Genomic DNA, 13,335 nt, shown 5'->3' on the forward strand with positions numbered 1-13,335 from the left:
GCGTACTTCCGCAGCACTCTCCCCCTGCTCCTCACCCGCAATGTTGTTTTTGTCATTGTTGAGATGTTGCTGCTCCTGCACTTCCTTCTCCAATGTCTAAGTCAAGTCCTTTGAAGTCCAGGGCTGAAACAACAGATTTGACCTCATTGTCGGAGGTGAATGTACCTGGATGTAAGCTGGCCAATCATGGTGAGTCTGGCAGATGACGCCACTGCGTGTTACTTTCAAATTGTGTCACCAGGCCAGCTGACACTCCTGCGTAAGCTCGAGATTTTCTGTGTTGATTATTACTTGTCACATTATGCTGACTGTGTAAGTACAAAAATGCTTTACTCAACTGTGTGTTATCCAGGGATTGATTGTACTTTCATTTATGATGGCATGTGTTCTGTGTTGATTTATACTTTGCTGCCCTACGTGGAGAATTATTTTTAAAACCCTGTCCTTCAGTGAGCCCATGTTAACAGAGGGTTTATCTGAATGGCTAGTCATACAGTATGCTTACTTTACAGGCGAGGAGGCTTTGGTGACAGAGATCGGGGTTATGGTGATCGTGATCGTGGCTATGGCGATAGAGACCGAGGCTTTGGTGATAGAGACCGAGGCTATGGCGACAGGGATCGAGGCTATGGAGACAGAGATCGGGGTTATGGAGACAGAGATCGGGGCTTTGGTGATAGAGATCGGGGCTATGGTGACAGAGATCGGGGCTATGGCGACAGAGATCGAGGCTATGGCGACAGAGACCGAGGCTACGGCGACAGAGATCGGGGCTATGGTGACAGAGATCGAGGTAAGGTTTATTTTAAAAGTTCACCATTTCTCTAATCTAATTTCACCTCCACTGTGAGAATTTTCACATGCACTTCATACCATACACCTGAAAAGCTTTCCACACCGGTAACCATAAGCTACATGAAGCATTGGTGGAGGGCCACTTCTTCATTGATAAAAAAGTGTTCCCCAGCTCAGGTGCCATGCAGAACTTGTAAAACATGGCTTCAGTGTGTATAGAGGAGCTGCCAGCCAGTGTTAGATGTGTGGAAACCTGCCAGTACAATAAACACTTTATTGTAATTGATGCTTTATTTCACAGTTACTCAGTGAAACTGTTTTCATTTTGTAGGACTGTTGTCAGAAAACACAGAGTAAGGTTGAGGGTAATAAGAAATCCTGTTAGAATTCTGTTGATGCACTTCATGGAATTATTGTGTCATTTTCATTCTTCATTGATATCCGAGGAAATTGATTTAATGTTGCACTGGAACAGTAATGTGTAGGGATAAAGTTTTTATGTCTGTGGTCAGTTAAAGGAAAGATTTGTATTCCATACTTTTACCAGATGCCTCCATATTTTGTACTTCTGAGCGTGAATGGATTGTTGATGGTTGCTATGAATAATGAATTCTCAACCACAGATCATGTGAATATAGAGAGTTCTGTCTCTATCTGGGTTCTGTAGACAACTGGTTTCTGTCATTGGAATAAAAAAGTTTATTACATTTTACTTTCATATTGGAAGTACTTGTATTGCTAGATTCCTCTTTTAACCAGATTGTTTACAGCAACAATATAATACTTTAGAGGTAGTGTAATGTATTGCAGTAATGGGTTCTATTGTAGAGCCAAGAGAAAGCGGAGTGTTGTGTTGTGTTGCAGGGTTCCGGGATCGCTATGGTGACCGAGGTTATGACAGAGATCGAGGTAACTAAAGTGAACCCATGGCGTAGCTTTCTCCCTGGTGTGAGGCTCAGCAGGGGATGTGTAGGGTGGATATTCAGGTGCTGGTAGAGGCCACAACACCCACCCTGCTGCTGATTCCCCAATACACCTGTAGACCGTGTTACCATCACCATCAGTTTCACCTGCATAGTTGCTAACATTGTTTTAGGACAAATGCAGAATGAAAAATGTGATTGGGTTACACTTATCCGCAAGTTTATTCATGGGTTTCACTGATTAGCAAGTTTGTTAATTAATATATTTTTGCAAAAATTTAAGTGATACTGGATAGTAAATTAACCCCTCAATGGCCATTAGGTAATAAATTCGTGTGAACCACAGGCTGGCCCTGCCCCCTTCCCCCCTCCTTTTTAATACAGATGTGAAGAGAATCAATTGGCACACCTAGCAGTGTATGTTTAAACCCATCCTATGATTTGTGGAATAATGCATAAAAAGACTTTGCACTCTATAATAACTTGTAAACCAATGGGCGATAACATGCGAGATGAACTGACTGCCGAGTCTTTGGGATGGTAGAGTAGGTTGGTGTAAACTTACCACTGACCTTTGTTACCTTCCCATAATCATTTCCAGTTTTTTATAAATCACACTAATTCGATGCCTCCAGAACGCGTATGGAAGGGTGTCCTTCGATGTCGGCGGCCATTTAAGGGTTAATAGTGTTTAGTCTTTGGCCTTGGCTACTTATGTACTTCATGTTTCTGTTAACTGTTCACAGTGACACTTTACTGCATACGTGATATGTAGTTGCGTGAGCACATTGTAATTGTTTTATACTACATTCTTGACATTTTTGTTTCATCAGTTTTTAACAAGTCTCCAGCTGGGGAAACAATTTGGTATGTAACCATCCAGGGGGTCCCCACAGTAGGAGAGGAACATAGAGCAAAGGGTGGCAGAATTAAATCCAAGTGAATTTCTTAAATATTACTTTGATAGTAGCTGCCTATAATGTGTTAGAAAAATTGGTGGATGTGAATTGCCTGTATGCAAGTAGATTGCAGGTGGTTATCCGGTATTAGGTGGTTGGCTACTATTAATCCTAGGTGCTGCTGTCCTAATAATGATATGTGTACAACTTTGGTAACTACAGAACCACATTCATGGACACAGAATTAAGCCTTCGGTCACAGGCACACAAAGTGTTAGCTGACTCTCACTGTTACAAGTCATATTTTAGATTTCTGTTGCCATATCTCCATTTGCACAAGCTTCTCACGTCAAGTTTTAGTGGGAAATAGAGCTAGAATGCTGGCAGTAATACTGGATGAGACTTCTTTTTCCTGCTGGATAGAAGACTGACCCCAGTACTAAGCATATGGCTCTAAAAGACGCTTAACCTCTTAATGTAGTGATGCATTTATCATGTTATCCTTGCTCTGACAGAATTATTTTGGGGGGGCCCCAAGAGACATTTTAAGTTAGGGGCTCAATATAGCCTTCGTTAATCCTTTCAGTTTGAAAAATTGTCGTTGTAGTTAATTCATTCTTTAATTTATTCATCATCTAATCCAGTGTTGCCCCATGAGGTGTGTAGGAGCCCAGGTTTAGGCAAGTTGGTCCTGACATTAAGATTAGAGAGACCAGCCTCACTCATCCCTGAGTGGCATTACATGAGCAGTATACCCCATCTACCCTTTGGATATAAACCTACACTGGCTTAATCTGTTTGGAGTGCTTTAATTGCCCACTAAACCACCAGGCACCATAATTTGGTTGTATGGTTACCATTCAGCATAATAAATGGTTTCATGGCGTACAGGAAACCATTTGACTTGTCACTCAGTGTAACTGAGTCACCTGTAGAGAAGGAAGAGGAACAGATGAAGGAATAAAAGACAGAAGAGGAAAGGTGGAAAGAAGGAAGAGAGGAAAGGGCAAGCATCCAAGAGCAGCACTACATCAAGTGAGTGGATGATGAGCACCCCCACCAACCACTAGTTAAAGATTGTAATCAACAAGAATAAAATGGATGCATCCCCAGATTGGAGATGTAAAGGGGAGCAAGGCTGACACCTGCAAGCATTGAGTACCGTATTTTGCAGCAAATAAGACGCTGCACTGTGTAAGACACACCCAGATTTTCGAGGAACAGGGAAAAGGGTTTTTGACACCAGACCAACACCCATTACAACCTTAGCTTGATTTAGTCTCATTCACACAAATGCACACTCACCTTTCGATGTCTTCATTCAGTTCTATTCAGCAGTCAGTAGTTTCATTATTACTGAATATTAGAACTAAAATAATGAAAATCTGTATCACAGTCATACATTTAAACACTGCAAATTACTTCTGTCCATCCTTCTGCTTCATTACTGAGTTTCAACCAGGAGGGTTTGTATATACAAGTACATATTCAGTACACATTGTTTGTGTGTGTGTGTGTGTGTGTGTGTGTGTGTGTGTGTGTCATTTATAAAGGCTTCAGGATGCTTGCATGCATCGGCCTTGGTTGCCTGATGGTGGCTTTCCACGCTGCTCGATCTCTGGCAGCCTCCTCATTCTGTCCCTTATCCCTGAGGTCACACACCTAGACCTTGTCTCAGGTCTTTTTTGGCCTAATAGACTTTATTATTCATGTTTTCTGTGTCACATTGTTTTCTTGTGTTCATTTTGTAGACTCAGGGAAGGGTAGCCAAAGCTGTACAATTCTTCCTCAGATGATGGAGTGAGTGACCGTAGAAAAGAAGAAATAATGTTGCACACTGGCTGTACTTCGTTTTTTCCCCAAGTACAAGTCAGATCTCCAACCCAGTATGCAGTAAAGTGTTGGGTAGGCCATTGAAAGCATAAAGCTCCTGGTTTCAGAATTGTTCTATATAACTGTGAAAGTATGCTATTTAGTCATTTGGGAGCATTGTCTTAGGGAATTGGTACTGTATTATTTTAATGATGAACAAAGTAACCCAGTCACAGTACACAGGTAGTTTTATATTTGATATTGAAAATTATTACTTGTAAGTTATAATTATGTGAATTTCCCAGCTGCATAATTCATTTCTTCCAATTGGCCAGAACATTTTATTGTCTGTGATTGTCATTAGTATTACTGTATTTACTGAAGAGAGGCACTTTGAGTTAATTACATTTACTACAGTATTTCATGAGCTCTGAGTGTTCCTTATCTTCATAGAAGTATTTGTCTTCAAAAATAATTTATTACATTAGTCTGAATGCATACACTATATATGTATATTTTATTACTGATGTACAGGTGACAGTACAGTATTTTTGCTGAACTTTCTTTTTACCCTTCTCTCCCACTTTCCCACCCACCATTCCCCACATCATTCTACCTTCATTTATTTCCTTCCCTTCCTGCCCAACCTCCTGCACTGACCCTACCTACTCATGGCTTATGTTTTCTTCTCCATGATATACCGTATCATGAAACCTTCATGTTTTCATTACTCCTTTGTTTACCTTTCACTTATTTGTTTATACTCAAATGCCATTTTTTTTTTTCTCCTAATTCCTTTCCTTCTTCCTATATTCCTTTTCCTCCTTTTTTTGGGGGTTGGGTGACATGCTTCATCTTGCTTTGATACTATTACCTCATGACTCGATTATTTCCCCCCCCCCCCTTTTTTTTTTTTTTTTCATGCAACACTTATCTCACCATACCTTTATATTTTTCTTTTCCCTTAAATTCATTTACTTTTCTTTGACATATTTTCATTAATTAAATCTTTTCCAACACCCATGAATCTGTTACTCCCATACTCTTACATCTTTTTACGCTCATATTTATCTGCACCCTTTTCAACTTGTTTCTTACCATATATATATACTGTGTGTATATATATATATATATATATAATCCTGGAATCAATTTGCTTCCACACCCTTACCTTAAGAACATCTTCCTCTCTTCTATATATTATCCTTCTAAATCCTTAAATCTGTTGATCCCATGCCTTTACCTCTTCTCCCTCTCCCCATCCCGATGCTGCAGGCTACAGGGACAGGTACGGAGACAGAGGCTATGACAGAGATCGAGGTAAGCTGCCGCTCTGCACCTCTCATCGATGACGCATGACTGGCTCTGCTTGTTTCTTGTTCATATATCTTTTCTTTGTCCTTTCCTTGATGTTATGTGTATGTGTGTCCCTCAGTTGTATGTTGTATGCCGTTCATTGTTCTCTTCATTTTCCTGTGGCATGTGTCATAAAAGACAGTACTGTATTGTAGGTCCCCATTATAGCAACCATGCCTGGTAGGTTAGGGACCTGGTAGGTGGGGGAACCCACCATCCACTCAAGTGTAGTGCTGCCTTCAAGCAACTGCACTTAGTAGTTTGGTGGTAGCATAGTCATGATGCTTTTGCTCCAGGTGTAGGATTCAGACCCATGCTTTGGCAGATATTTACTGTAAAAGTAGGTGTTGGTAGTATGTCCTTTTGTATGATTGTGTATACAGTACAGTATGTGCATTCTGTTAGTTCTGCTAACATGGCCAGAGTATCATAAACAAAAACATAGCCAATATGACATGTTCAGTTTCACATACCAGGTACATCAGTCTTTCAGCAGGTACCCCTTCTCAATTTTTATTTTGCCAGCATGAAGAAGCTATTCTGGGAATTGGTTTTCCTCTGAGGAGAAGGTCTGGTACTGCAGTAGACCAAATATGGACCGATACAGACATTACATCTACATACTAAGTAAACTAAGGGGCTGGAGAACCATGTTATTGAGGGAAGGGGTATAGACTGATGTCACCATGGAAAGTATTGCTATGCACACCAGTAACACACAAAGTGAGGGGTTGCTGTATGGTATACAATGGACTAGATGATAATGGCTATGAACATGAAGAATTATGACAGTCCAATATTTACAGCTGACTGTACTCTTTGGTTACTATGATTTGACCTCCCTGTTTTTCATGGCATTACAAAGAATGAAATGCCACTTATAATTATTGTTCATACAATACTAGGAAGAGATCAGAATGCATACTGTAAAACAGGCAGCATACGTGTAAAACTGGAAGAATGGAGACTTACGGTAAACTGGAAGAATGGGGACTTATGGTGCCGTGCGTCTTGTTTTGTGAGTTGTTTGTTCTTCCGTGCTGCATTCTTCGTTTCACAAGATGTGTGTCTGGTGTCTTTATCAGTGTTTCCTTTGTGCATTGTGATGTGTCCGTGGTGTATGTCTTCTGTGTGTCCAATGCTTTCAGCATTTATTTTTGATGGCGAGCTATTGTCTGCCCATAGTAGGAAGAAGTTTCATCACTCAGCAGACCACAGAAGCAGTGTGGATGGCAGGCTGACCTAGTTTCTCTGCTTTCCAGCTTTACATGAATGAGAAGTTTATAATCACAGACCTCCTTATATACAGTAAATCTTTTCATATCTTCATATTTTCCAGGAGCAAAACCAGACTGCATATAATGCTTCAAAGTTGTGTACTTCTTTCTTAAGTACATGATTTTATACATTAATCTGTTACTTAAAGTTTGGGTGGTTCAGTAATATTAACTTTCTTTCCTTCTCCCTAATTTTTTAATTCTTTTGTTTTGTAGGTAGTCTTTTTTTACATAATAGGTATTTGTTGTTTACTATGGTAGTTATGGGTGTACTTAGTCATATATAGTATGCTGTGTGGGAGTGTTTGTCATCATTAATAAGAATGAATGTGTGTGTGTGTGTTCTGTTAGCTGACATAGTGTAATATGAACCGGATAATATTTTAGGTAAAGGAGCTTCAAAATTTTTGTAAGAGGAGCTTATATAGACAAAATAATGCAGACGAGACTGTACGAATGATCATTTGATGTCACTGATACCATGGAAAGATAGTGGATTACATTTTATTGGTGGAAAGTATATTCATATATAGTTATAAATTCAGGGTATAAGAGACCGACAGACTTAATGCTGGTATGGTAATACTATATGCTGTAGTTGATTTTTGTAAACTTCATAATACAGTAATCCCTCAATTATCCAACGTAATATAGCCATCGGTACGTCCGGATATGGATGAAATCGGGATGCAGAATACCTGGTCAGTTTGTCTTATTGTTTCACACACTGCCTATATCTTCCTCCTATTTAGCTGTAAAATGCAGGCAAAATTTTATGTAATGGAAATAAAGTTTGTACACAGTTGTTGGTACCATCATGAAGGTTTTTCAATTCTCTGTAGTAATTATGTGTAATTGTATAGTTTTGTGTACAATATTGGGCACAAAAAATAGGTTAATCCTCCTGCCCCTCCTAGAGTCATGCATGGCGATCTGAAGTAGGACTTTATTGCATAAGCAGTGTAATACTGCTCAGTACTACTGTATTGTCACTTGAATTTGACCAGTGTAAGTACAGTAAATTAAGTGTTAGTTATAACTATCGTGGTTAATGTTAGTATTAACTCTAGCTGTTGTAGGGGTATGGTATGGATGTGTAATATTGATAAATACAGTCAACTTTCCCATCATAAATGTTTCCAGAATGGTATTCATATATAGTACATACAGCTGTTGTTCAGGCTCAAAACTTTTCCAAAATGCTCGTATGATGTGAATAATGCATGACCTAATGCCAGACATACCCAAATATAGCCTTCCTGGCCATTGCACACATTTATGTCCCGTGACACATGGCAGCAATCTCTCCTAGACTCAACTGGCTTCCCTCTTCACTCACCCACACTTGTTCCATGCAGCTGCTTGCTGGATAGCTCTTGATGTTTTTAAGACAGACTTTTCAAACTGGAGTTTATATATATATATGAATAAAATCATCTGGAGGTTGCAAAAGTAAATACAATGTGTCGGAAACTGTCGACAAATGCCAGATTGGGATGTTCATTCCTTGCAGCTGCTTGCTGGACAGCTCACAATGTTTTTAGGAGACTTTTTGAACTGGAGGAGTTATGTCCTTCATTAGCTTGTCTTTCTTAAGTCATTAAAAAAAAAAAAAAAAAAAAAAAAATCCACTGCTACTAATTTTGCAAGCAGTTGGCATTATGTACGTTAACATCACATCATAATATCAGCAATTTTCTGGTAAATATGTATTCTTGCAACCTCCAGATGATTTATTTAACTGTAGAAAGGAAGAAAGTCTGTCCTAAACTTAGCTAAATCACCCAGAGTAAGCCTCATCTCTCCTCCCTCTTGTCAACTGCCTATTCTGACTTTACAGTGCCATCAGTATTTAGTTAATCTACAATATACTGTTCAGTGTGTTTATGAGTATGTTGTTAGACTTCCTTATAAATATTGGTACTTTTTTGGGGGGGATGGTTAAGGCAGGCTTTGGGAGGTCACTGGGAATGACTCTGTGGAAGATGCTAACCAAATTCCTCTTTTTCCCATGGGCTGTGTTTCATCAATAGTGCCATATTCCATGACAGTTAGCTTGTAACCAGCCAAACTGGCTTGTTGTGGGAGGCGTGACTGTAATGCTTGTAGAGGGGTGAAAATAAGCAGTTAATATGAACTGAACACCATTAGTTAAAATGATTGATAGTGCTGAGATAATTTTGGTGTGTGGAGGAGGTATGCAGCAGCTCAAGCACAATATAGGTAGTAATGTGCAATATTGTTCCTGCTCCTTACAGTAGATGCTGGAGAGGGGCACCTTTGTGTGGTGACACTGACAGCTGAGTAGTTTTGGTGTCTGCTTATGCAAATGCCCCTTACCTTCCCTGTTCCCTGAAAAGGGAATGGAAGACTACAGGATGGGGGGCAACTTCAGTCTGGGGTCTAGCATTCAGATGAACCTGGGGTTTCACGTACATCAGTCATAACCCACAGGTTATGCCATGCATTTTCCTGTGTACTGTAGAAATTGTGGCCAGTGTGTATACATTAGGTGTGTGCTTTCTTAGTGTGTGTGAAAGAATTTATGTGTATTGTGTGTTGTCAGGTCACTTTGGTGGAAGAAATATCATTGTGTAATGGTTTGATTGATATGGTGGTAGAGGCAGAGGCAATAAGTGTATGTTGTTCAGGTTGGTATGGAGGTTGGGATTTTTAAATGGTTTGTATGTTTGCAGGTCAGTTTGGAAGTAGGCATTTTAAGTGTATTGTATGTTTGTCAGGTCGGTATGGAGGTGGTCGGTATGATGATGATCGCCGTGGTGGTGGTGGTGGCAGCGGGGGCCGAGAGGACGCTTGGCGCAGGGAAGGTGGTGGGGGCAGACAGGACACACCCAGGGAGAGACCAAAGTGAGTCACCAGAATTGAGCCACCTCATATCAGTGAACTGAAGTATTCAATAACATTGAATTGCAGAGCCTGTCGTCTTCTGCAGTTTATTGTTGCTGCCTCCAGATTATTTTTATTCAATTCAGGAAAGGCTACAAGGGCATGGGAAGTAATTCCATCTTGTGCAGTGTTTGTGACAAGTGGGTGCATAAGAGATTTGATTGTATTAAGGCCGGTTCACACGAGCAAAATAGGGGCAGTTTTTTGCCGGAATTTGCTTCCCGGTAGAAATTCCGGCAACTTTTTTCGCCGGTATGGAGAGACCGACATGTCGGTCTTTTTTCGCCGGAATCGGGAGAAAGTTGCCGGGCCGATTAAAATGGAAGCACCGAACAAGGCAAAGCTCTGGGAACGAAGACGAATTCGACATTTTTGTGTGTTGACAGTACCACCATTTCGACTTCATCACTTGTGGCCAACACAAGTTTATCCATCATGCCTGCCGTTCTCCAGCAATCACAGTTTCCCTCATCTGCGTATTTTGTTTTTCAATGAAGGGTGTCACAAGCCCCAGCAAGTGGTGGTACTGGGTCTTGTTAAGACGGGTCCACTCATTTAAAGTTTGGGGATCCTCCAAGCTGAGCTCCCTCACCAGCGTGTAATACACACTCTCTTTTTTTCTCCTAGACAGCCACGGATGAGTCCAGATGCGTGACAGCTCATCTTGAAGTAGAGAAAGTGCAAGTGCAAGGGCTGCACACCTGGTACTAGTACGGCGGTCCATCTTTGTTTGTAAACACTGTCGCCGCGTTCCTGCCACTCAGTCCCCGTACGTGTGAACACCTTTCCGGTAGAATTGCCGAAAATCGGCATTTTTCCCCCGCAAATCGGCGAGAAAAAAGGCCGCGATTTAGCTTGTGTGAACCGGCCTTTAGACTGCAAGAAAATGTTGAGTTCATGTGTGTTGTTTGTTGGGGAGAGCACGTGGAGGATTGATCTTGCTAGTGAGTCGAGTGTGTGGAAGAGTTTTGTTATTTGGGAGACATGTTATGCGTTGGAGGTGGGGCAGGAGCTAGTTCTGTGGCCAGAGTGAGGAGTGGTTGGAAGAAGTTCAGGGAGCTGTTGCCTCTTCTGACATTGAGAGGGTTCTCCCTTCATGCCAAGGGATCTTTGTATGCAGCATGTGATAGGAGTGTAATGCTGTATGGTAGTGAGACCTGGGCAGTAAAGGAAGAGGATATTCACAGGCTCAGACATACAGAAATGACAATGATTAGGTAGATGTACAGTGTCCCCTTGAATGGAAGTGGGGGGGGGGGGCAGGTTTATGATTGAAGAGTTGGGAGGAAGAGGAAGGCATTGGTGTTGTGATGAGGAGTGGTAGATTGAGATGGTTTGGGCATGTGGAGATGACTATTACATGTGGAAAGTGAAACCTGTAAACATTAGAGATAAGGTTGTGAGAGGCAGACCAAAAAAGACCTGGGACCTCAGGGATATGGGATTGAATAGGGAGACTGCTGGAGATCGAGTAGCATGGAGTGCTGCCATTAGATGACCAAGGCCAACGCATGGAAGCACGGTGGAACCTTTGTAAACGAAACAAAATGAACATCAAACCCTAAGTTAAAGTTTCTGGAGATGGCACGATTAAACTACAAAATTTGTCACTGTACAGAATCAGGTGAAAACAATACTGTATGTTTTTTTCTCCAGTCCACAGCCAGCTTGGCTGTGAGTGGGTTACACACAGCTTTTCTGCATGGAGGAGGAGGCAAAGGTTGTTCTGATTAAAGGTCCTGGTATTATAGAAAACAATTTAGGGGTAACTATGGTAAAGTTACAGAAATCTGTAAGGCTACCAATGGATTAATTTGCAGTTGCTGTTTTAAGAGTTTGCTGCTTTGGATTGGAGTTGCACAGTTTAGCTGTGCATGTTATAAAATGTATGATTTTGAGTGTGTTTATAAATTTCATGCATTTGCAGTGATTGATAAAGTAATTTCATTGCTTGAAGTACAAAATAAGCACAAAATAACAAATGAAAAGGGTGCTTTCATTGGAAAATGGACAATATTCTGAAATCACCATGATGTCACCAGTAGTACTTAAAAGAGTTAAAAGTCCCATAACCAGTGTACCTGTGAAGTTGATTATGGCTCCTGGTAGTTTAGTGAGTAATTAAGGCGCTCAAACTGAATTGAGCCCCTGTTGGTTTATACCCAAGGGGTGGTTGGGGCTTTCTCATGTAATGCCACTCGGGGATGAATGAGGCTGGTTACTTTCATTTTAAATGTCAGGACCAACTTGCCTAGCTCAGGGCATCTACATTCCTCATGGAGCAACATAAGATTAGATGATGATCCATCCATCCATCCATCATCCATTCCTATGTTGCCCCATGAGGAGCGTGGGAGCCTGGGGCCAGGCAAGCTGGTCCTGACATTTAAGATGAGAGTGACCAGCTTCACTCATCCGTGAGTGGCATTACGTGAGCAATAACCCCAACCACCCATCCATTCATCATCCAATCCTACATTGCCCCATGAGGAGCATAGGAGTCCGGTGGATATAAACCTTCACCGGCTCAATCCGATTGGAGCACCGCAATTACCCACTAAATCACCAGGTGCCATAATTTGGTTATTTGGTTACCACCTAGTGTAGTAAACGGTTTCCTGGCTTGTCACTTAGTGTAGAGTCACCCACAGGCAGAAGGAACTGGAAGGAATGAAAGAAAGAAAGAAATACAAAAGAGGGAGTGTAAAGTCACCTGTAGGCAGAAAGACGAAGAAAGAATGAAGAAAGACAGAAGAGGGAGGAAGGAAAGGATAATGGTAAATAAAATGACAGGTCTTAAAACAAATCTCTTTTACAGTAATCCATTGAATTGGGGAAGACACACCTGTGAATAACAAATTTGTAAGAAAACCACTTAAAAGGGGAGCCCCTGTAGTCAAGTGCCTCTTTGTATTACCAGACACGAGTGTACTTATTCATAGCATATTTTCGGATGATTTAACAACACATTTTAAAATCATCCCAAATACACTGTAAACAAGTATGCTTCGAGGTGGTATATTAATTTGCAGTTAATTGAAATTTGTATTTTCTGTTCAGTTTGTGTTGTGTCGGTAATCCTGATCATTGATATTTCACTTCTGCCAGGCTAAATCTAATGCCCCGGAGCACTGGTGGAGGTGGTGGAGAGGAGAAGAAGGAGAATGCCGATGGTGGTGGTGGCGGGGGCGGTGGTGGAGGTGGAGGTAGTGGTACAGGAAGCAGCATTTTTGGATCAGCACGGCCAGTGGATACGGCTGCTAGGGAAAAAGAAATTGAGGAGAAGTTGGCCTCTGGCAAGGATACACCTGCTAAGAAGTAAGTACACTCTCATATTTTGTACTTTTGTTTCCTGTAAGCCAAGAA

The 13,335-nt window shown here is 41.1% G+C and overlaps 1 protein-coding gene and 1 long non-coding RNA gene across 4 annotated transcripts in view; one reads left to right on the forward strand and one right to left on the reverse strand.

Moving 5' to 3' along the window:
* Positions 1-13,335, forward strand: part of eIF4B (eukaryotic translation initiation factor 4B) — a 54,321-nt gene that overhangs the window by 28,561 nt on the left and 12,425 nt on the right. Inside the window, exons 7-11 of one of the 3 annotated variants that reach the window (XM_080266682.1) lie at positions 513-793; positions 1,660-1,704; positions 5,705-5,749; positions 9,804-9,930; positions 13,078-13,287. In XM_080266682.1, coding sequence (XP_080122808.1) covers positions 513-793; positions 1,660-1,704; positions 5,705-5,749; positions 9,804-9,930; positions 13,078-13,287 — 708 coding nt within the window. The remainder of the gene's footprint in view (positions 1-512; positions 794-1,659; positions 1,705-5,704; positions 5,750-9,803; positions 9,931-13,077; positions 13,288-13,335) is intronic. The other 2 variants (XM_080266683.1, XM_080266684.1) reach the window with 2 other exon arrangements.
* The window catches only part of LOC145392230 (uncharacterized), a 90,765-nt gene continuing 90,619 nt past the window's right edge, over positions 13,190-13,335 (reverse strand). The window contains exon 4 of the long non-coding RNA XR_013895952.1: positions 13,190-13,229. This is a non-coding gene — a long non-coding RNA (uncharacterized LOC145392230). The remainder of the gene's footprint in view (positions 13,230-13,335) is intronic.

The sequence above is a fragment of the Coenobita brevimanus genome, chromosome 21 (genome assembly GCF_032717465.1).
Source record: "Coenobita brevimanus isolate Jiangsu-jjx chromosome 21, ASM3271746v2, whole genome shotgun sequence".
Classification (NCBI taxonomy): domain Eukaryota; kingdom Metazoa; phylum Arthropoda; class Malacostraca; order Decapoda; family Coenobitidae; genus Coenobita; species Coenobita brevimanus.